Source organism: Plecotus auritus, assembly GCF_963455305.1.
Source record: "Plecotus auritus genome assembly, chromosome: 7".
NCBI lineage: Eukaryota > Metazoa > Chordata > Mammalia > Chiroptera > Vespertilionidae > Plecotus > Plecotus auritus.
The window spans coordinates 24,310,649-24,331,587 of NC_137774.1; the positions used below are offsets into that span (position 1 = coordinate 24,310,649).

Consider the following 20,939-nt stretch of genomic DNA (forward strand, 5'->3'; position numbering starts at 1 on the left):
CCAGAGCAGCTACTGTTTGTCCTTCAGACTCATTTTACTAAGAGGCCAAAATATCACGAGATATTGTAGAGACAGTTATCAGTGGGCTAAGGAGGGGAAGAGGCTTGCTGTCTCGTTGGTAGAGAATTCTCCTAAGCACATTGTTACCACCAAGAACAGGCCAGAATGTCACTTGCAGGATGTACACGAGTGCTGTTCACTTCTCTGACTATTGAGGGACCCGAAGCTTACCAAGGACATTTCAGAAGCAGCTTACTTTACATGACGTGAACCCCCTGGGTCTATCAGACCAGAGGGAGTATGAAGTAAAATTCAGATGATCTCTTATTATAATTTTAACAAAATGAAGAATTTGGAGGTTGTGGAAAAAATCACCTGTTTTTGAAAGCCTCTCTGAGGCAGACTTGTAATTCTTCCTCATTTGTTGTGTTGATAGAAATCAGATAGTAAAATGTTAGTGTGGCAAGTAGGAGAAGCACACTCTGAGTAAGACCTCAGAGATAGGTCAAAAGTGGCCACGGCCTCAGGGAAAGGGAACCGTGCGAACTGCTTGCTCTGCTGGCATGGTGAGTTTTGCTGTCAGCGTGGAACAGGTCTAAGTGGGAACAGTCAGCTTGATGTACGCAAAGGAAAATATGTGTTTGCCTTGCGTAGCTGCTACTTCAACAGGGTCCTGTTTCTGGTATGGACCCTTAGAGGTGTAGATTATTGTATTTTCCTAAGAAGCTTTTTTTTCTTATTACAAAGACGATAGCAATATTAACATTTTATAGGTACTTCATTCCTTAAAGAAATTCTCCATAGGAATAGCAAGAATTTCCATGCCTCTTATATTCTCCCCCCAAATAAAAAACACTTTTTCCACTCCTTTTATAAAGCTACTGGCATTTAAAAAAGGAACCCAGAGAGGATGCTTTAATGATAACTACTAAGCACCAAATACATTATCGTTCTACATCTGGAGTTTTATAGAAAAGAAATGCACAAATGTGATCCAGCCTTGTAAAGTGCTTCGTCAATATCACTGCCACACTGTTCTTGAGGGTTTGTTCATGCGATTTATCTTTGGTTTGCCACTTTTGTGTGTGGGTCTGTACCCTAAATGTTGGGGATAGTCTACCACTCTACTGAATATGTTCTTTTCCCCCTACTTGGTAACCCAGAGGTTACTTAGACCATTTGTGATTCCCCTGTTGCTAACTTTATCCCTTTATGTAATAGAAATAGGCACTGAATCATGGGGCAGTTTGCCCAGCATTTGAAAACATAACAGCTAATAACCCCAGAAATATTCTCCACAGAGTACTTTTCGTTGTTTAAAAACTTGCAAGCAAGAACAGTTAAGATACAGATGTTTTCTCTGAAGCCTTTTATCTCCTAGAAAGACACAGGTTGTTCTGACAGGTGAAACAAGTCCAGGCGAATATGCAACATTGATCTAATCGGTGTGAACGAGAGCAATATTTTCTCTGGTGCTGCCTTCCACAGCGTCATTAAAGGCTCCCATCACTCTTTTATTAGAGGTTCCCTCTCTTCCTTATCAGATTACAGAATGAACATAACTCATGGCAGTGATTTGATCTTTATGCTCATAAAGAGGATTACAGCTTTGCATTAACTCGGATTGACACAGTTTATAATTCCCGTGTTGATGCTCTGGAGGGTGGTGGCACGTGTTTGAGCCCCCAGCAGTGCTGAGGGGAAGGGACCCCATACATCATCATTAAAGACGGTGTCCAGCACAGAAATAGGAGGCACGGACCTTCCTCCTCATAACATCAGAAAGGACAAAGAAAATATTCTCAAGTTCAAGCTCGTCGCTTGGGCCAGAGTTCTAAACCTGGGTTGAAAAGAAAAACACCACTATTGTTTCCTCTATTTTTCCTGATGCTGCTTGTTCAGTCTTACACAGTTCTAAAGAATTTGCATTCTCAGATTGAAGCCTTGGTTCCAAACAGGATGTAGGGTGATAAAAGTACATCTTCTAGAAAGAAATTGTAAATGCTGAACAGATCAATCTTTCCTCAAAACGGGGCTTCTTGACGGTAGTTTTCATTCCTGCAGTCACATGCCCATCACTTCTTCAGAGGATTATGAATCCTTTTTATTCCCCAAGGAGTATTTCACATTCTTTAAAGTAAGTATAAATGTTTCTCCTAAGGACTTATTGTTTTTAAGTTTTTGTATTTTATTATTATTTTATTCTACTTATAATATCATATAGATATTATATTGTGGGTAGGCAGGAGCCAGATATCTTTTCTGTTAGTTTAGATTGGGCATTTATACACCTTAATACATTTCCCGCAATGATCACTGAGCCAGCATTAGATTGCTAAGATATGTAGACCATTTCTGTTTTTAAGTGCCTTCATCCTTCACTCTGATTTATCCACCCTAAGTCTGCCACCCTGTTTCTGATGGGCAATGACATGACATTGAATAATATCATATTCCACTTATTGAGCATTTACTGTATGCCAGACACTGCACTAAGCCCTTCACATACACTTGGATTAAATACTTATAAGAAACCACTAAAGTGTTTGACATTATTTGCATTTTATGATAAAAATACTGAGGCATAGAGCAAATAAGTAACTTTCCTAAGTTAAACAGCAAGTAAGTAGTGGAACTGGTATCATTTATGCACCTAGGAGTATGGCTCCGAACCCCTACGCTGTGTCTAGAAAGTCAGCAAGCTTATAGACATATTTGGGAATGATGTGCCAAGGGACACTGCTTCTTCCCATCCATGGTACATATACACAGAACCTCTCTCAACTAAAAACTTGTTTGGGAAAAAGAAACAAAACAAAGAACTTGTTTGGACTAAAATGATTTTCCTTTTCCTTTGCTAATAGAGATGCTTTCTATATAGGAAGTTTTTGCCTATGAAGTCATTCACATTTTAGTGTGAATCCCTGAATTTCCAGACCTGCTCTTACCATCATACCATTCTTCTGATTACAAAGACCCTAACCCTTGAAGTTAGCTCTGACACCTGATCCAGTATATTCAGTCACTTTGCTCTTATTGTTCTACCTCTGCCATACTTAGGCACCTATTACCTATTTTTCTTAGAAACAATATATTCCCCCCCTACAATAAACGCAATATATGCTTATGGATTTTTTTTTTTTTACTTTCCACATAGACTGTTGCGCTAACAGCTTCTTGACCACCAGCCTGATCTAACCAGTTCTATGTATCATTGCCACATTAAACTTTCCTAAACATCACTTAAAGCAAGTTAGTAGTCTTCATTGTCGTAGAATAAAGGACATAGTCTTGAACCTGCCACTCAAGGCCTGCAGTGAAATGTCTCCTTGCTACCTTCCTCTCTTCATCTCCTGTTTTGGTTGCATGCCCTTTGTGCAATCCCAGGACGCTCTCCATACTCCTCCCACTTGTGTCTCTTAATTCTGCTCACTTAACCTGGAGCACCCCCTAACCCCATTCCACTCAGTCTCTCCTGTTGCAATGTTCAAGTGCTTGACCAACACCAGCCTTTCCAGGGAGGCTTTTAGGATTCCCTGCCCCCCACTGGGGGGGGGGTGCTCTTTCTTCCTTGAACCCCTATTTTTAAAAAGTATACATTTTTATTGATTTCAGAGAGGAAGGGAAAGGGAGAGAGAGAGAAAGAGACATCAATAATGAGAGAGAATCATTCATCAGCTGTCTCCTGCAGGCCCCACACTGGAGATCAAGTGCACAACCTGGGCATGTGCCCTGACCGGGAGTTGAACCGTGATCTCCTGGTTCATAGGTTGAAGCTCAACCACTGAGACATGCTGGCCGGGCTGAAAAGTCTTTTAATGTTTTCAGCTTAGAAGGCTATTTACAATGTGTTGGTAAGATTATTTTTGCAAAAGGTCCTATAAGATGGATGAACACCGGCTTCTTGCCATTTATTGAAATTTCTGCAAATCACCTAGCTCCTGTGATACATTCCCTCTGCTCCCTCCCTCAGCACTTTGTGCATGACCACACGTACGTATATAGCATTTACCTATGACTTCATAGGCGCGCCTTAATCACCTGCGGGCTGTCTTCACGCTGGAATATTGCACTGCTTGAGGGCCAAGCTCCACGTGGTCTTCACTCATGCCACCTCGGAAAAGCCTCGGAAACGAGTCCAGATTTGGGACTCCACATTCCCAACCCTTTACCTAGAGAGTTTTTGAGGTCATGTTTACTTAGCATGAACCCTGGGAAAAGATCTTTCATGAACATGCTTGTATTTCCCTCACTAAGAGTGTACACTATAAACTTTATATTATACCATAGGGTTTCTCCTGCCCGTCTTGGCTCTGATGTCTGTCCTGGGTTTGGTTTATGGTGCTCCTCCTCCAAACTGTTGGTTACTATGGAAACATGTTGAACACAGACCAGCCTCCATGATGAACAATTAAAGCTTTAGGTCTGGTTTTTGGACTGCTTTCAGGATGTGTTTAGTTTAAGAAGAAAACAGCTCTGGAATGGATTCTCTCTGTGCATTAACAAGGCTTAATAGTCCCTGGTTACCTTTTGTTATTTTTAGTGTTGGTATTAAGTGTCAAACCAAAACAAGGATATTTAGATAAAGGACATTGCCTCTTTGTACTTTGAGTTCAAGGTGCTGGGAAGCCAGCATTTGTAACAGAAGCTATTATAACCAACCTGGAAATGAGGTCTTGAATGAGCCATAACCACACCTTGTATTCTACCCATTGTCTCCCTCTGGGGAACAGAACACTTTATAAACATGAACTCTTTTACCCTCTGGGCATCTCCACTTAAAAGTAAATAAGACTGAAGGCACTTTCTTCTCTAATATAAATGAGGAAACATCAGCCCAGAGAGGGAAATTACTTGATCAGAGGCAGGGGAGGTGTCTGGCCCAGGGTGTTTGGAGTCCCAGCAGTGGAGCTGGACAGCGTGGTGGCCACTGACACCCAGGAGACCCCGCTCCGTGGTGCGGCTCGCCTGGCTCCCCTTTCAGCTTCGCAGAGGCTGGTGGGGGTTGGGCCTTTTGTCTCATGTGGAATGTGAAACGCTGCAAAGACGAGCAATTGTTCTTCAGTGCTTTGTGCTCCTTTATAAGAAAGAAGGAATCAATACACATTTTCTCCTACATGCACTTGGCAGCATTCTGCCTCCTCGCCCACCTCTCATCCTGCAGGGGAGGCACAGCTCTGCGGCAACGTAGACTCGCCAGCTTTCAGGGGCAGAAATGCAAACTGTTCATTTTGCACTGAGCAGTCAGGCTTTTAAAAGCCAGTCACATAACCGCCGAGGTCATCCAATTGCTGACTTCAGTGATGAGTTGGTGAAGTAGGGGGAGAAGGGTTGGGATGGCCAAGTCCTGGGAAAGTTTACCTAGCAGGTGTCTGGGACAAATTTCCCTTTTCCCAAATTGTTCTCTGATTTACAGAGGAGAGGGGGATGTTCTTTAAATAGTACTGTTAAAAATCACAAAGATTGACAGATGAAGGGCATCAATTTGCATTTTATCAATTAATATAAATTGTCTAAACAAGAGCCTATCTCTGGGTGTATTTTATTTTTTAATCAAAAAATGTGGTATTGATACCTGTAACTCTGTTTATAGCTTCCTGTCATTAAACATTTAATTGTAAGACATGAATAACAAATTATTTGCTGCCATTATGAACAGAAACTATAGTTTAGGTGACAGGCTAGCCTTGCAGGGCCAGGGGGCAGGATTCAGTGTCTAGGTGAGGAGGCAGAGCTCTGGCTCTGGGCCTCCTGCTCCACACACAGATGTTAGAGCTGGGAGTGTGGGTGAGACTCCAGGGGAGGGTGTCAGGAGAGAAGGGAAGGATGAGAAGAGAACCTAGGAGAAGGTAAAAAAGACAAAGAAGGAGGAGACCAAGAGAACCCAATACCCCTGCACCTTAGGGAGAAGAAGGTGGGACATGGGCTGGTGAGCAGTTAGAAGTGCTCACTGTGAAGGGTCATGGCATTGCAGTCACTGCCTGTGGGCGTTTGCCGGGTACTTGCTCCTTTTATGTTTGAGTCGGTGCTGGGTTTTTTAGTAAAATAACTTATTACCAGAAGTAGTAGAAGGCCTTTCTGGAACCCTGCGGGTTGACAGTAAATACCCTCACTAATTTCCATGTATTTTGATCCTCTAAAAGTAGAAGTTACACTGAGCTGAGAGATGTGGCATCTGCTGCCTCCTCCCCACCCCCGCTCTACCCCAGGCCCTGCCTTGCCGGGCAACAGCCTTGATAGGGATACAAATGTAACTCCAGTGTCAGTCTCACCTCCATGAGGTGGAGGAAGTGATTCACATCCAAGCAGTGAAGCATATCCCCCCAGCCCCCGCATCGCTTTTAGCAGGAGCTGTTAGAGGGGCTGCTGTTTGAACAAGGAGCTTCATCTTCCTGAAGCCAGCAGTCACAAAACCGTAAACACAACACCGGCCAACTCTATTGCCAGGTTCGCAGCGGCTTGACGTTAATATTAAACATCTCCAGCAAGACAGAGAGCTCTGCAGCTCAGCCACAGAATAAAAATAAAGTAAAGAGAAAACCCTGCTAAAAGCAGTGAGATGATTTGTCGTCTTTCCTTTGCGAGGCCATTTGTCTTCTCTCGCATCAGATCTGTTATAAAACAGTCAAACTGTGAAAGTGGAAATCATCCCAGGAATGTGGAATATTAATGTACGGGGAAGGAGGGATGTCCCCTTTGTCTAAAGAGCACTCCCCCCCGCTCCCCACCTCACCCCCAGGTTTTTGCATATCCGATACCAAGGCAAACTATTTTTCTTTAAAAGAATTTCAGAGTCTTGAAGCTATTGGTAGGGATGATGAAAGTTTCAAGTATTTCTCTTCCTTTGTTCAGTGGAGTGAATTTGTGAAGTGACTTGGGAATCAGGAGGGAGCATAAGTGAGGAGAAAACCTTACCAATTTACCTCTCCTTCCCTCCTCACCTTCTACTCCTCTTCCCTCTCCTTCTTTTCCCCAGCCTTTCAGTTCCTTTGTTTGGGGCCTGAACCTGCTTCTTTGAACATTTATAAATCTTCGATCTGTCTGATCTTTAGGAGACAGGCCAGAGGCCACACGTCACCATTGGTAATTTAAAGCTGTGGGGCTAAAAGCATTTGCAGAGGTTTGAAGGACCTAGTTCTGACCCGACCAAAAGAGAGAATTGGAACAGACCTAGAGTCTCCGTCAAGCATTGGGAGGATGGTAATGACAGCAGACACTAGGTAATTTATGGGCGCAGTTTGCTGGGAGTCTCGCTGGTTGCCTGGTCCGATCAGAAGTGCGTTGTGTGCTGCCACCTTGTGGCAGATTCGGGAAGTTGCGGTTTGGCTATTGTGGAGCTTCAGCCAGTGTCTGGAGATTTGCCTTGTATCCGGATTTAGATAATTAGTGACAGATGCGTGTTCTCTGAGTCACTGCTACTTTGCTAGCTTGATCCTGTTAAGAAATAAGCCCTAGGTAAGAAAAGGTTGCTTTCTTTTCTTTTCCCCTCATTTCTTTGTTTCTTTGTGTGTGTTTTTTTGGTATGAAATTGTTATGAGATTTCAAAGAAAGAAGCCTGTGCTCCACCTTTTGTTGCTGGGCTAGGTTGGGAGGAGAGAGGGAGAGCTAAGAGCGGACCTTTCCGCTGCACTAGGATTCTAAGTTGTCTACACTCATAGTGTGTGCATGTCATTCTGACTAGATGACACTACCTTCCCTGTAAGAGCTCAGTCTTCTGTTCTCTTGGACCACCTTTCTAACAGCCCAGTCTTCTTGAGAGACAGATTCCAGTGTGTCCTGCTTCCATTCCTGCGACTGCATAGCTTTACCCTCTGCCATGTGCCCCCAAGGAGCACTGGGCAGTTGCTTGCCGCTTGGGTCTATGTATTTCCCTCTTTAGGTCATAGAAACATTTCTCAAACACCTCCCTCTCATCTGTAGAGTAACTGACACAGGAGAATGGGTCTGGTCAGAGGAAGCAGAGGAAGGAAAGATTAAGTGAAAGATTTTGTCGGGTGGTTGGGATGTCAGGGTTGGGAGTATCCCTTCATTTGGTGGCATTAGCATATGCCCATGGTAATTGGCCAGTATCTTTTCTGTTGATGTTTGCAATGTTGGGCATATTGGTAAGCAGATCAGAAGAGAGTGGAAGCTCTGTGAAGGCAGGAGGAGGGTGTGCTGAGAACACAGGAGGCCGCAGAGCCCTGCTCTGCGCTAACTAGGCTGCCCCAGGTGTGTCAGGACTGGCACAGAGGGTATGGGGGCCTTGCCGCCCGTTCTTTGGCAAACTGGAGGGCTGAGAGGAGTTTGGTTAGGATAGCAAGAGAACTCCAACTTTGTCATAGCAGGAATGGAGTGAACTCTTCCTTTTTACCTGGAAAAGAACAGATTTAGTTAGGGGAAGACATCAAAAGTTGAAACGCTGCCACAAGGAAGAGCAGTCAGCCTTGTTCCTCTCCTGGCTCTAGAGGGACAGGGCCTGGTCACCAAACGGCCGAATCGGGGTCAGCATAAGGTAGATTGCTCATGTGTCTCTCTGCATGGTATGGTTTGTCCTAGACAGACTTGCTGGCTACGCTTACCTTCCCAACTCAGCACTGCCATCCACAGCCCTGGATCAGAGAAACGGGCACTCATCACACCTCTGCAATCCTCCAGAAGTCTTACAAAGTCAAACAGGCATCCAGATGTGATTTATGAATTTATTATATCTTTGTGTTATTCTCTTAGGTCAGAGACCATGCACATCTGATGCACATTTATAAGCTTCCACAGCATTAATAAGTAACCGTTTTCAAAACACAACATGTATAAAAAGGCACACATTGTAACGTCACCAGTAATTTTTAAGAGCACATCTGCCATCAGCAACTGCGCCGGTCATGTGTTTATGTTCCTACTGCCTCAGGAGGATCCAGATTGTGTCGGCATTCCTCTAGACGTGAGCAGTGCTGGGATTGGAGCCCTTCGTCTCCCTCTCCCTTTGTGTGTTTCCTCATCCTTTGATTCTGGAATGTATGTCCAAGGGATTACGTTAAGCAGGAACAAACACTGCACCACTTTTGTGTACAGCACAGGATCCTGAGTGTGCAGAGCGGGGAGTATTAGGAAGGAGGGGGGCACCAGGATGCATTCTGGGATGTGTCTTGTACATGTAGGGAGACTACCTTCTCACCCCATTGAAGTAACAAATGAACAATTTCAAAATAATAAGGGCACATTATGTGTATAATTTTAAGCAGGAAAGCGGTGACATCGTCTCCTCTGGCACATTGGGAAGACTGTTTAGAACTCCTGCGCATAATACTTGCTCGGAGAATATGAGGTACTTTTGGGAGTTGTACAGGTTTCTTTAGGGAGCAGTGGCATTGCTGCTTTCCCTCCGCCGTCCACCTGCCTTTGGGCACTGGGATGGACGGGTGCAGCTTGGGGATATCTCGGAGGTGTGGGGGTTTCTGGCCAGCGTCAGGGGAGTATAACATTCTGGGGTATAGCGGTCCATTTCCCTCAGAATCCCAGATGCTGCAAGCTACTGACCTAGCAAATCCAAGCCCCACACAGATCCTCTGCAGGTTCAGTATGCTCTACACTGTTTGCCTAGGTAACAGCATGGAAGACGCTGGTCCGTGTTGCAGTCGGTGAGGAGGGACTGTGGAGCTGAAGGGAACATTGGGTGCACACGTACGGGGCTGCATTCCACACGTACACCATCGTCATTCAGGACAGTTTCAACCTCACCTGCACTAAAGTGGTCGCGTTTCACAGCCAAATAGACTGTGCATACTTTAAATCTTTTCAGGAGAATCACATGTAAATAAACTGAATCCCAACACACACACACACACACACACACACACACACACACACTCACTGTCTTTATGGAAAATGGCTGCTAATCCATGATCATTTTTCCCCCCAGAAACAGGTTTTATGATAATATAGTAAAAATATTAAATTAGAAAATGCCTTACTAAGGGTTATAAAACCTTACTACACTAGAGATAGGTAATTATCCCCTCTATAGCCTAAATGACAGTTTAAAAGAAATAAAAATGTTAGTGCTCATTACTTGCTTTTGTAGGTTGCAATAAAGGGTAAGTTAAATTTTAATTCAAGGAAGAGCCCCTGCTATCGACCTTCTACCTCAGGTCCAAGTCCTGTTAATTACTCTGTAGGTTATTCTCCTGCATGAGACCAACATTAATACATTTTCTACAGTGGACATTCCCACTGGCCATTGAGGCCAAGACTATGGGGAAAGGGTTACAAAGGGGGAAGGCATTTCAGCTCAGTGATTCAACTCTTGATTCTTAATGTGGGAGAGAGCAGGAATTAAGTATTTTAAAAACAAACAAACAACATCATGCATAGCGTTAAGGGAACCTCCAGTATTAAACTACAGTTGCCCAAAGAATCAGGTGAAGACGAGGTTAACCTGAGGATTGATAGCTGAGCTTGTGGCTAAATCCTGGTCAGTGGGGATGCTGCAGGGGACATATCCTTGCAGCAGAAGGCAGCCCGGCCTCGGTCGCATGGTGACTTTTTGGAACCTACTTTTATTTCTAGCTTTGTTTTCCTTGGGATGGGGCAGCGGGTATGGACACGTCCTGTTTCTTTTCAGATGCTTCTACCTTTCCCTACGCAGTGGCAGCAGACGAGCACCTGTCTGGGTTTGGGGGCAGAGCTCAGTGCACCCACATGTCAGTCTTCATCCTGGGGTGTGCAGAGACTTCCCCAGGGAAAGTAGACACAGAGTGTCCAGCAATCCAGATGTGCACTCGGGCCTGGCCCAGCTGTCCTCTGCCCACCTGGCTCCAGCCCACCTCAAGCCCCTCCTTGCTGTGACCTGGGACATTGCCTTGCAGTGGGCACCACACAAAAGGGACAGCTCAGACTATAGGTGCAGGGATTGAGAATGGCAGTGACTAAGAGCTAGGTAACAAGTCCCTGCAGGGCCTTTATTTTTAACAAAACTGCAGGAGAAGTTGATTGAGTTGTCAGCTGGTAGACCATTAAAACAGACTTTTGGTGGCAGATCACTATACGATTTCTTGGGGGGGCATATAATTCAGAAAGAATTAAAATAAATGAGTGATGTTGCTCTAACAAAATCCTCCCATTCCTGCCTACTTGTTAATGTGACAGGGTCTCTCAGTACTTACATCTACAAAACTACAAACAGGAACAGGGTCGATGCTGAACCCACTCCTTCCAGCAATAGATAAATCTCAGTCATGGAGACATGAACAGAGGGGAAGCCTCTTCTGTGTCATCAAGAGATGCATTTCCACTAATGTTTTACTTATTTATGTACATTAAGTTTCTACCAAAAGTATGATACACTTTTTTATATTGTTATTGTATATACAAATATATCCTAATAATAATTGTAATGATAACACAATCCAAAAATAAATTTTAAAAGTTAATTAGAACCTTACAGTCGCAAGAAATTAGGATATTTTTATTTCAACTTTTTAAATTTCAAAAAATGTTTCAATTTACATATTTTTGTGGCCAAGAAATATGATAGGGTGATCAATAAAAGACTTTCAAGCATAGAACAATTATATTAGGACCAAAATCTCTAGGGAAAAGTCAAATGGAAATACACATTTAAAAAGAAAAATGCTGTAACATTTCCAAGTTAAAGAGTTTGTTTATGTGTTATTTAAATGAGTGGTGATGGGTAGCAAATCAATATGGCATATAGATTCCATTGGGTGTATTACAAAAGGGATGTGAGTTTTATTTTAAAAATTAGTGTTCACAGTATTCTGATAATTGTATCCTTTGTGGTTATTAAATTTATAGAAAACATTTATATGTAAACTTGAAAATGTATGAGGGGTTTTGTCAAATTCTGTTGGGGTGTAGAAAAGCTGGTGGACCAGGGCCTGAGGCCCCACCCTTACTGGTCGGGGTCCGAAGGTGGGAGGCCAGCCACGCATAGCCTGTGCAAGGCTACAGGGAAAAGGAGGGCTGGATCTTCACCCTGGTGGTGCTCCTAGACCTGGGGCGGGAGCCAGGGCTGGGGGGGGGGGGGGGAAATGCAGAGGGGACGAGGAGGAGGGAGCAGAGAGGTCGGGTAGAAGCTGTCACATGTTCCTGGTCAGAGATGGTGAGGCCTGAAATGGTGGAGCCTGTAGGAACAGGGAGCTTGAGATGCTTTGAAGGCACAAACGGTCCCTATTGGTGGGGAGGAAGACATGGAGTTGTAATTCCTTGGGGAGTTTTAGATTGGAATAACCCCTTGTTCATATTCTCCTTCTCTCCGTAAAAAGATTTTAAGAACCCAGAGCACTCCACTTTCCAAGTTGCTTTGCCATGAACAGCTTCATCTGTGTCAGCTTTGCCCACCTAAGTGTGAACCAATGTTCGATCAAAACATGGGTTTCAGCATTGCATTCTCTGCCTGCCTCTCGAACCATGCTGGGATGGTAACTGCTGCCCCAGCCCAGGTGCTTCTCTGTTGCCGTGGAGCTGAGTGGAAGCATTTGCTGGTGGTAATGATGGGTCGGATGTGGCAGGCTCCGGCGAGATGGGGAGGGTACTATTGCGAAGGTTGAATAGCATGGGCCTCTGCATTTCCCTCTCGTCCGATGCTGCAGCCTTAAACTCACACTTTCCTATTTGTCATGGAGGCTCTCCCTTCCGTGCCACTAGATTTTTTGTGAAATTGCAAGAGAGACATGTACTTACTGGCAGACAGGCAGGCCATCGCGTGATGAGGGCAGCTAGGGCAGGGTCTTGCTGTCGCTTCTGCGATGGAGCTGGTGATTTGGAAGCAACTGGAAGTGAGGCTGCTGCCTCAGATTTGCATTTAGCATGAAGCTGCCTTCCACTTCCTAGGCTGGTGTCTGGGGCTGGCTAGGGGAGGCAGAAACAAAAGAGATGATGGAGCTCAGAGTGAACCTGCCTCCTTTGTCTGGAGGCCTGGGCTGGTCCAGTGTTCAGGGTGAGGGTAGCAGCAAATTCTTGCCCCGATTTCCTGCACTGGGATTGGAGAGCAACTGTTCTCTGGCCCGACTTTCCAGGTCTGCCCTGGTAGTGCCCAGAACCATAAGGTTAGTTGACATTCTCAGCTTCTGTGGTTTCTTTTTAAAGATTTTTTTCTTTTTAAAAAGCTTTAATATGCTATTTTTATTGCTGGATTTTCTAATTATAGACCTCTATTCCTACCACAACTATAATGGGATAACTTAAAAAATGGACAAATAAGTTTTTATGTTAAAATCTTGCTGAACCAAGAAAGCTGTTTAAGGATGCTGGTTTTGTGGGGGGTTTTTGTTTGTTTGCTTTAGTTTGAAGGTCAGATTTGCTGATGATGACTGTCAGATAATAAAAGCACTTTTAAAAGCCTGTTTTCTTAACAAGAAGGACAGGCTACATTTGGGGTTAGATCTTGGAAGTATAGAACAGAGCAGGTACAGCTTTCTTCTGGGGCTGTTTACTCCCTGGCTGGAGCCTTAGCCCGTGCCAACCCATCCCCCTTCCCTGAGAGTTAGTGGCCGTGCATCACTTGCCTCCGTTCGTCATGTCCTCCATAGGCCACCTCCGTAGTGGATTTGACCTTCGTGGTTCCTCTCTCTCTGCCCACAGGGGAAAGTGTTCTGGAGTTTCTGCCATAAAGATAGGAGAGGTCCTTGTCTTTTTGAGACTTTCCAGGCCTTGACACATGGATGGCCGAATAGTTGTGTGTATGTTGTATTTGAAACAGAGGTTAGACATCGTTTACTTTATTTCCAAGGATTCAGGACCTTGGCATTTTGTGGCTCTCCTAACGTCAAACCCCAATTTTAGAAATAATAAATTAGGCATTGGAATTATTTATTAGATTGAGAACAGGGAAAGGGGACAGGGGAGTGGGAAGCACCTTCGTCCTAGTGAATGGCTGCACATGTGACAGTAATTGGAATCTTGTTGCTGGGTCATTTTCATTGTTTTTCAAGTACTGCCAAGTCGAAGAAAATGTATGAAAACTAAATTATATCCCTACATCTCATGTCTGATTGAATCCTCCTCATTGCGTGGCAGTCTCATACATCCTATTAAAATATTCAATCTTGTTTTCTTACTTGAAGAGCCTGTCTGTAAAGGGCAAACTTACAGGAAACTCATTCCCTGGAGACGGGGTATGCAGCCACACTGGACCGTTTACATATCTCACTATTCGATTGGCTTCTAGTTTCTCCCTCTCTTTGTATTTGTGAATAAGAGCTGTGGGATGCATTTTTAATTACAAGGCTGTGGTTTCAATTGAACAAACGGATTGGGGTATTTCCCAGCTTCTTAGTTCTTTTTTTAACCTTGGAAAGTTAACCAATGTGTTAACTAATTTGTTTTGTTTGTCTTCTAGGACAGAGTTATATCGATCTCTTTTTGGCCAACTCAACCCTCCTGATGGAGGCCACAGGGATTGACAGCACCCAGCTCTCTTGCTGCAAGGCCTTGAGGGTGGCCTCCAACCCGGCGGCGCCTTGGCCAGGTTGGCTGCTCATCCAGCCCCAAGTGGAGGAACCCGCTGGCCTATGGGGTTGAGTGAGTCATGGACTTCCTGGGAAGGTGTGCTGTTCAGAACATACGCCCAACGAAGTCCCAGGACGCCTGGAATCACCTGTCTTTGTCTCTGGCATTTCCGTGTGCAAAGCGCCCTTCCCCCATGTCCTTGAGCCACCACAAATAAAGAGCGTTGTTACTGGCATGTGGTTTCTGGAGCAGCACGGAGTGAGGTCTGATTTAGAGCTCTAGCAAGTCAGTGCCTCTTCCCACATAGAGCTTCACAGAAGGAATCGTTTGGGGGATGCTGCTTTCTGGGTGGACAATGTTTAGCAATTGATTGTGGCTCTGAGGAGCAGGGAACTCCCAAAACCTCTGAGTTATGCCCTGGAGACTTTGTCACTTGGGAGTATTTGCCGATTTGTTGCTGAATACAAATCTCTGACTTGTTCTTTCTTTTCCACCCATAAAGATTCTGCCAGCGTCCTTTTCCATTCTCACCATTCCTAAATCACTTTATTGAGATCTGCTCTGGTGTAAATCTAGCAGGAGGAAATGATTCACTTGTTTTTCATCCAGAGGTCACAAGCTGGAAATTAAATCCCCATAAGGGGGATTTATTGGCCTGCTGTGGTCAATATGCAATGAAGATTATCTTGCATAAGTAATGTGTGCCGACCAGCGGACAACAGTGACCATCTCCTCCGTGCCTTGCCCAAATCTTTATTTAAAGCTACGGAATTAGAGGAGAAATGTTGCATCCAGGCCACTGAGTGCAGTTGTCATCAATAACTAGTCATTGTTTTTAAAGTCGGATTTTCATGTGGTTTTAAAATGTCAAAACCAAGTGACAGATTTCTGTGTCCCTGAATCCCACGTATCATGGACTTAGTGTCTGGGGACTGTGTGCCCAAAGGCTGGCCCCAGTGCAGTCGGTCCTGAATGTAATTCACTTCCATTTCTTGTGAGCTTCGGTGTCTGCTGAGCTCAGGATGGGGCACGTGGCGGGAGGAGGGTTTTTCCATCTCACATTAATTGGACCCTGGAACGTGGTGATTTGTTTTTCTTGTCTCAGTAGTTACCTCTTGGGCTTGACTATCAGGGAAATGTTTAATTTTCAGTGTGTCTCCAGTTACCCAGGAGATCAGTCAGCAGAAATAGGAGAGTTCCCCCACAACTACTCTCTTCAAAATGATCTAGCCTGAGGATTCACGTGGGAACAGCCAGGAAGTGGCTCCTCATATTGAACGTCAGTGAGCTTCATGCTATAACCCACGTTTCCTAAAAAGATAGAACCTTCGTCATCATCACTCTTTATTTGGTGAAGAAAAAGATTTAAACAGGTACTTCAAAATATTTGGAGTCCAACCTGTTTAATTAAAATGAATTAAAATCAGGAGAAATGAGAGCGGACAGCATTTTCAGTAAAGGGAGGCTTGCATTTTAAAATTCAGAAGACCACCCTCCTTCCAGCCAAGAATAAATTGGAAACTATTTTAATTGACACGGATACTGCAATTCAACTGTTACTAGAAAGACAGATTAGTTGATTGATTTGCATTTTAATAAAACTAATACTTTACATTTTGGTAGCTAATGCTGATTTTTAAATGAGTTGAGAACTGTTATCAGGAGTTTCAATCCAGAGCCCTTTCTCAGTGTTGACTGAAGCTTTCCTCCCTTTTGTGCGGAGTTTGCTTATTTTCTTTTTGCCCACCTGACTACTTCACGCACGACACTCAGACACCACAGACCTTGAAGTCCTCCCAGTACAGGGAGGTGGCAAGCTGGCCACAGTGGACATAGGCAGTGCCCACCCAGCCCAGGTTCGTACTCGAGACTGAGCCTCTCCCTTCAGGATAGAAAAGAGAAGGCTGGTTGCTTGTCCTCATTGATTTTATGTTAAAAATTAATTATAGAAGCCTGGCCAGTGTGGCTCGATGGTTGACTGTGGACCTATGAACCAGGAGGTTCTGGTTCTATTCCCACCCAGTCAGGGCACGTACCTGGGTTGTGGGCTCAATCCCCAGTGTGAGCCGTGCAGTTGGATAGCCGATCAATGATTCTCTCATCATTGATGTTTCTCTCCCTCTCCCTTCCTCTCTGAAATCAATAAAAATATATTTAAAAAATAATTATAGAGAAGTAGAAGGAACTAATAAAAATAAGACTGGGCTATAATCCACTACCCAGACACACCCACTTCTCGTTACTGACACTTAGTGCCTCCCAGCCTCTTCCCTGTGCAGGTGCCATCGCACCAGGGAACCCGTCTCCCCTGAGCAGTGCGGGTGGGAGACTTGGTTTTTACTTTTGGACAGTTCAAAATGTACTTACCCTTTAAAAACAAAACACCCACGCAGCCATGCACCATCTCCCCCTCTACCTAACACACACACCACCAATTGAGAACCAGTGGTACACAGTATATTCTGCATTTTAATATTAAGAGTACAGTAAAAGATTACTTTCACATTTTTGCAGATAGCACAAGTATTTTCATTGCTAACTAGTAATTCCATTTGGGGTATTTATCATCAGTGCTTAACCAAATCCCCTGTTGTTGAGCATGTAAATTATTATTTGCTATTATGAATAATGTTACAGGGAAATATTTGAGCAAAAAGCTTGTTTATTGTCTTTTAAAATTATTTTTCTTGGCATGTATTTTTAGAAGTAAAGGGAACCAAGTGAAAGAATCTGAGTATTTTGAAGGCCCTCGGAACACATCACGGGGGCTTGTTCATGTCTCACTTGCTTTAGGCGGGGCTGAGAGGCAGAGTGGAGATTGGCTCTGGAGTCTGATCCTGGGGTTTATTTCTTACTCCCCAGGGAACCCTTCAAATCAGCAGCATCCTCTGGGAGGATTAAAGAGCTCCTGCCTGTAATGTGCTTTGGATGCTCCCATGAAAGATGGTGGATAAATAAAAAGCGACACCATCTCTTCCTCCCCCGCCACCCCATCTTTTTTTCTGGCTGCTAGATCCACTCTCCCCTCTGGCTCTCATGCTCCTGGGGATCTTTCAGGTGGGTGTCCTTGCCTTGTGTGGGTGTGCCTTCCTGCAGCTGCTCTATACTGTTTTGGGTGTGTAGCCATTCTCTCCAGAGTCACATCCAAAACCGCTTATTGAGCATCGTAGGGAAACCCTGGAAGCCAGCAGGGCACCAGGGCAGGCCACCTCCAGCCCGTCCAGCAACAGACGCTGCATCCGTCTCCAGTTGAGAAAAGTAGGTTCTTCGTGGACGTTGAGTTTCCTGGTCTCCACGTGCATTGCTAAGACCTCTCCGAGATGACTGCCTCTTCACCGCTTCATCCCAAAGGAGCCGAGTCTGAGGGCTCGGAATGAATCCAAATGTGACATTCGTCATAAACCTTGGGACTGTTTCCCAGGACATAGCAGTCACTCCCTATGTGGAGTGTGTTGATGCCAAGATCCTTGTCTGCCTGGGCTAGATTCACAAACAAGGCAGCCACATGCCTCAGCAAAACTACAGACCGTAGAGCTAGAGGGTCCTGGAGGAGCCCGAGGCTGCGGGTGCAGAGGTGCAGGGGTTCCCTGCCAGGCGGCTGCCCTGCTGCTGACACCGATGATCACCCTGTGCACTTGCATTTAGCAAAGACAGGTACAAGCAGCGAGCCTTGTCTAAAGCGAATGAACCTTATTTTCTGCACTTGAGTTTGTTTTTACTTTTTAAATGTATGTATGTGTCTGTATTGGGGGCAACTGTGCTGAATAAATTAAGCTTGCCTTAGTCATTCTTTTTTTCAATGTTATCTACCTTATTTTCTTTCCATCTTTTTTTACTTTCTCTGTCTTCATAACACTTCAAAGGTAATTGCCAGTAATTTGGTAAGATCATTAACTAATTCTTCTTAAGTGCAGGGGATCCATATTGCCCAGTTGCTGTGCATGCATCCATTCCTCCCACCACTCGTTGATGAGTCATTACCTGCCCTGGTCTGCAGAGGAGAGGGATGGCGAAGCTGCAGTGAGTCTGCCTGGTCTAACTTCTGTTTTTCTTGTTTATCTATAGATTTCCTTTACCCTGCCTTTCTTGCCCATGGTGTGGGGTCTGCCAGTAAGGGTCATTGCCCCGGCAGCATTTATATTCCTGAGAGGTTTGTTTGGTTTATTTCCCCTGGTTGAGGGTTCTCAGTTCATTTGTTGAGGTCAAGGACACTGAATTCCCAGAAAAGAAACTTCAAAAGAACGTTAAAAAAACAAAAAAGCAATCCCACATCACTGATAGGGTAGAAAAAGAATATAAGGTCCCCAACAGACAATGACAGTAACACAAAGATTCCTGCCCGCCCTCCTCCCACCCCATCTTCCCCTTTATGACTCAATTGGAAATGAGCTCAGTCTGCTCTGGGCGGGCAGGCTGCCCATCAAGTCACATGGGGCTGGCTGCTTCCTCCTCTCTGGTCTGCCCTCCCCTAGGTAGGTGGGGACTGTACTTATTTAGGGGGCATGTTACCCAATTTCAATAGAGATTTGGGGTGGGGGGCACATAGCTGGTTTTGGAATGGGCATATGTGATGTTTTGAATCCAGGACAAACAGATATGAATGAAAGATGTAGTGGGGAGAAACCTGGACTATAAATAAAAATTGCTAGTGTTGTGGAGCGAACGCGAGTGAACGACGACTGGAGTCCAGACCAAATTAAAATTTAGGGAGCCTTTATTAGCCGGCCGGCCGGCCAGCTGGCGACTGCTCTGCCTTTCTCCACGCAGGGAGTCCAGAGAGCAGCCCCAACCCTTTGTGCAGGACTGCTTTTAAGCACATTAACCACATCCTGTTTTTTTGCAGAGCAAGCAACCCAAGACAAAACAGTTTTTCCCAAGCAACGTCATGCCATTGACTATGTTATTCACAGGGTCATCCTGTTCTTCAGAAAGCTGACAGTGTTCTATGAAAGAAGGCCTACGTGCTGGCAAGGGGTCATGAGACCGTATCTCAAGGCCTGGCCTGGTGTCAGCACTGACAACTCTATCTGGGGCATAGTCCATGGCCTCTCTGGAATGGTAGTAGTAAGCATGCTCAAAAAATTCCCACTCTCTAACACTAGGATGTGACCTTGAAGTCTTTTGACCTTTGGCTTCAGGGTCCTCACTGTAGTATGAGGGCCAACTAAGTTGGCTTCTGAGGACCTTCCTAATCTAAAGCTGCTGCTTCTAAGTAAAGGCAGCATGGTAGATTTGGGTTTAGCACAGGTGCCAGAATGTTTTTTCATATCCATTCAGATACTGATCTCCTACTGTGTGCCAGGCCCTGGTGGAGGCTTAGCAAAGGACTATATTGGCAGGTCACACAGTCGAGGGGAGGGGGGAGTCATCTCTGTTCTCTTCTGTAGAGTTCTGCATTCTCTAGTTTGGATCTGATCGAACCCATTGCACCCAGTAGAGGTGCCTATATTAATCCTGCTGGTCTTCCTTGAAGCCCAGGCTCTGAATCCTTTTTGGGCTTGGGATCCATTTCCCAAGGTTCTGGTTCCCCAAGGTGAGAGGTCAGCCTGGCCAGGTGCTCCTGGGCTCCAAAGTTGGCCTCTGCGAGCCCAGCCTCCGGGACTGCCAGGTGCATCCATATGCAGGTGTGGCTGACATGCAGCGGGAAGCAGTCAGCCTGCTGCTCTGTGGTGTCTGCCTCTCCGTGAGAGGGCAGCTCTGAACGTGAGGGACTCTGTCATCCTGGAGGCCCGCTGCCTCCCGCTCTCCCGTGGGTCCCTGGGAGCCCAGGGGAAGCCTCCCATGCTAGGAGTGTCCAGAGTGTCTAGGCCAGAGCTGCCCAATAGAGCTTCCTGGGGTGCTGGGACTAGACTCCTATCGCTGTGCCATCACCCCATCATACCTTGCATCTTTGGAGCTTTGCAACGTGGCCGGTGGCCTCTGTATTGGATACTCAGGCCTATTTCCAAACCTTTCTCAAGTAAAACTAAACGCCAAAATAAAAATGAGGAAAATGATCAACAGACGGGACGTGGGGAGCTCCAGCTTGGCCCAGGGCTGAGGGCACAGCGTCTTCACACTCCAGGTATGTGTCCAGGCCCTGGAGGAAACCCGCCCTAGACCGGAGAGGTAGCTGGGAGAGGGACCTGGGGAGCAGGAGGGTGTGAGGATCCAGTGTTTCCTGCCTGGGTCTCACTCCTGGTGGATCAGCCTGGGAACTGACTTCCTGGTGCCATAAAATGATTTTCCAGTTTGACTCCTGTGTCCTTTAAAGTTGTAGCACACTGCGCTGGATTTTAAGAGCTAAATGTAAGGCTAATACGGAACACACTAAGCGTGATTAACTCCGCGTTTATATTGTTAGAGGAGATAAGCAGGAAGGAGCAGGTGCTTTTGAGTTTACTTATCGGCCTTTCAGCAGGCTCCTGGGCCAATCACCCCCACCTGGGCGCTGTGATGTCCTGGGGGATCTTGGGAAAGGAGGCTGCCCCACGCCCTGGGGCCTCCATTTC

At 45.3% G+C, this 20,939-nt stretch overlaps 1 protein-coding gene across 1 annotated transcript in view; it reads left to right on the forward strand.

Annotated features, from left to right (window-relative positions):
* The window catches only part of AATF (apoptosis antagonizing transcription factor), a 92,036-nt gene extending 73,800 nt beyond the window's left edge, over positions 1 to 18,236 (forward strand). Inside the window, exon 12 of the mRNA XM_080677972.1 lies at positions 14,339 to 18,236. Coding sequence (XP_080534098.1) covers positions 14,339 to 14,402 — 64 coding nt within the window. The 3' untranslated portion in view covers positions 14,403 to 18,236. The remainder of the gene's footprint in view (positions 1 to 14,338) is intronic.
* Positions 18,237 to 20,939: the final 2,703 nt, after the last annotated feature.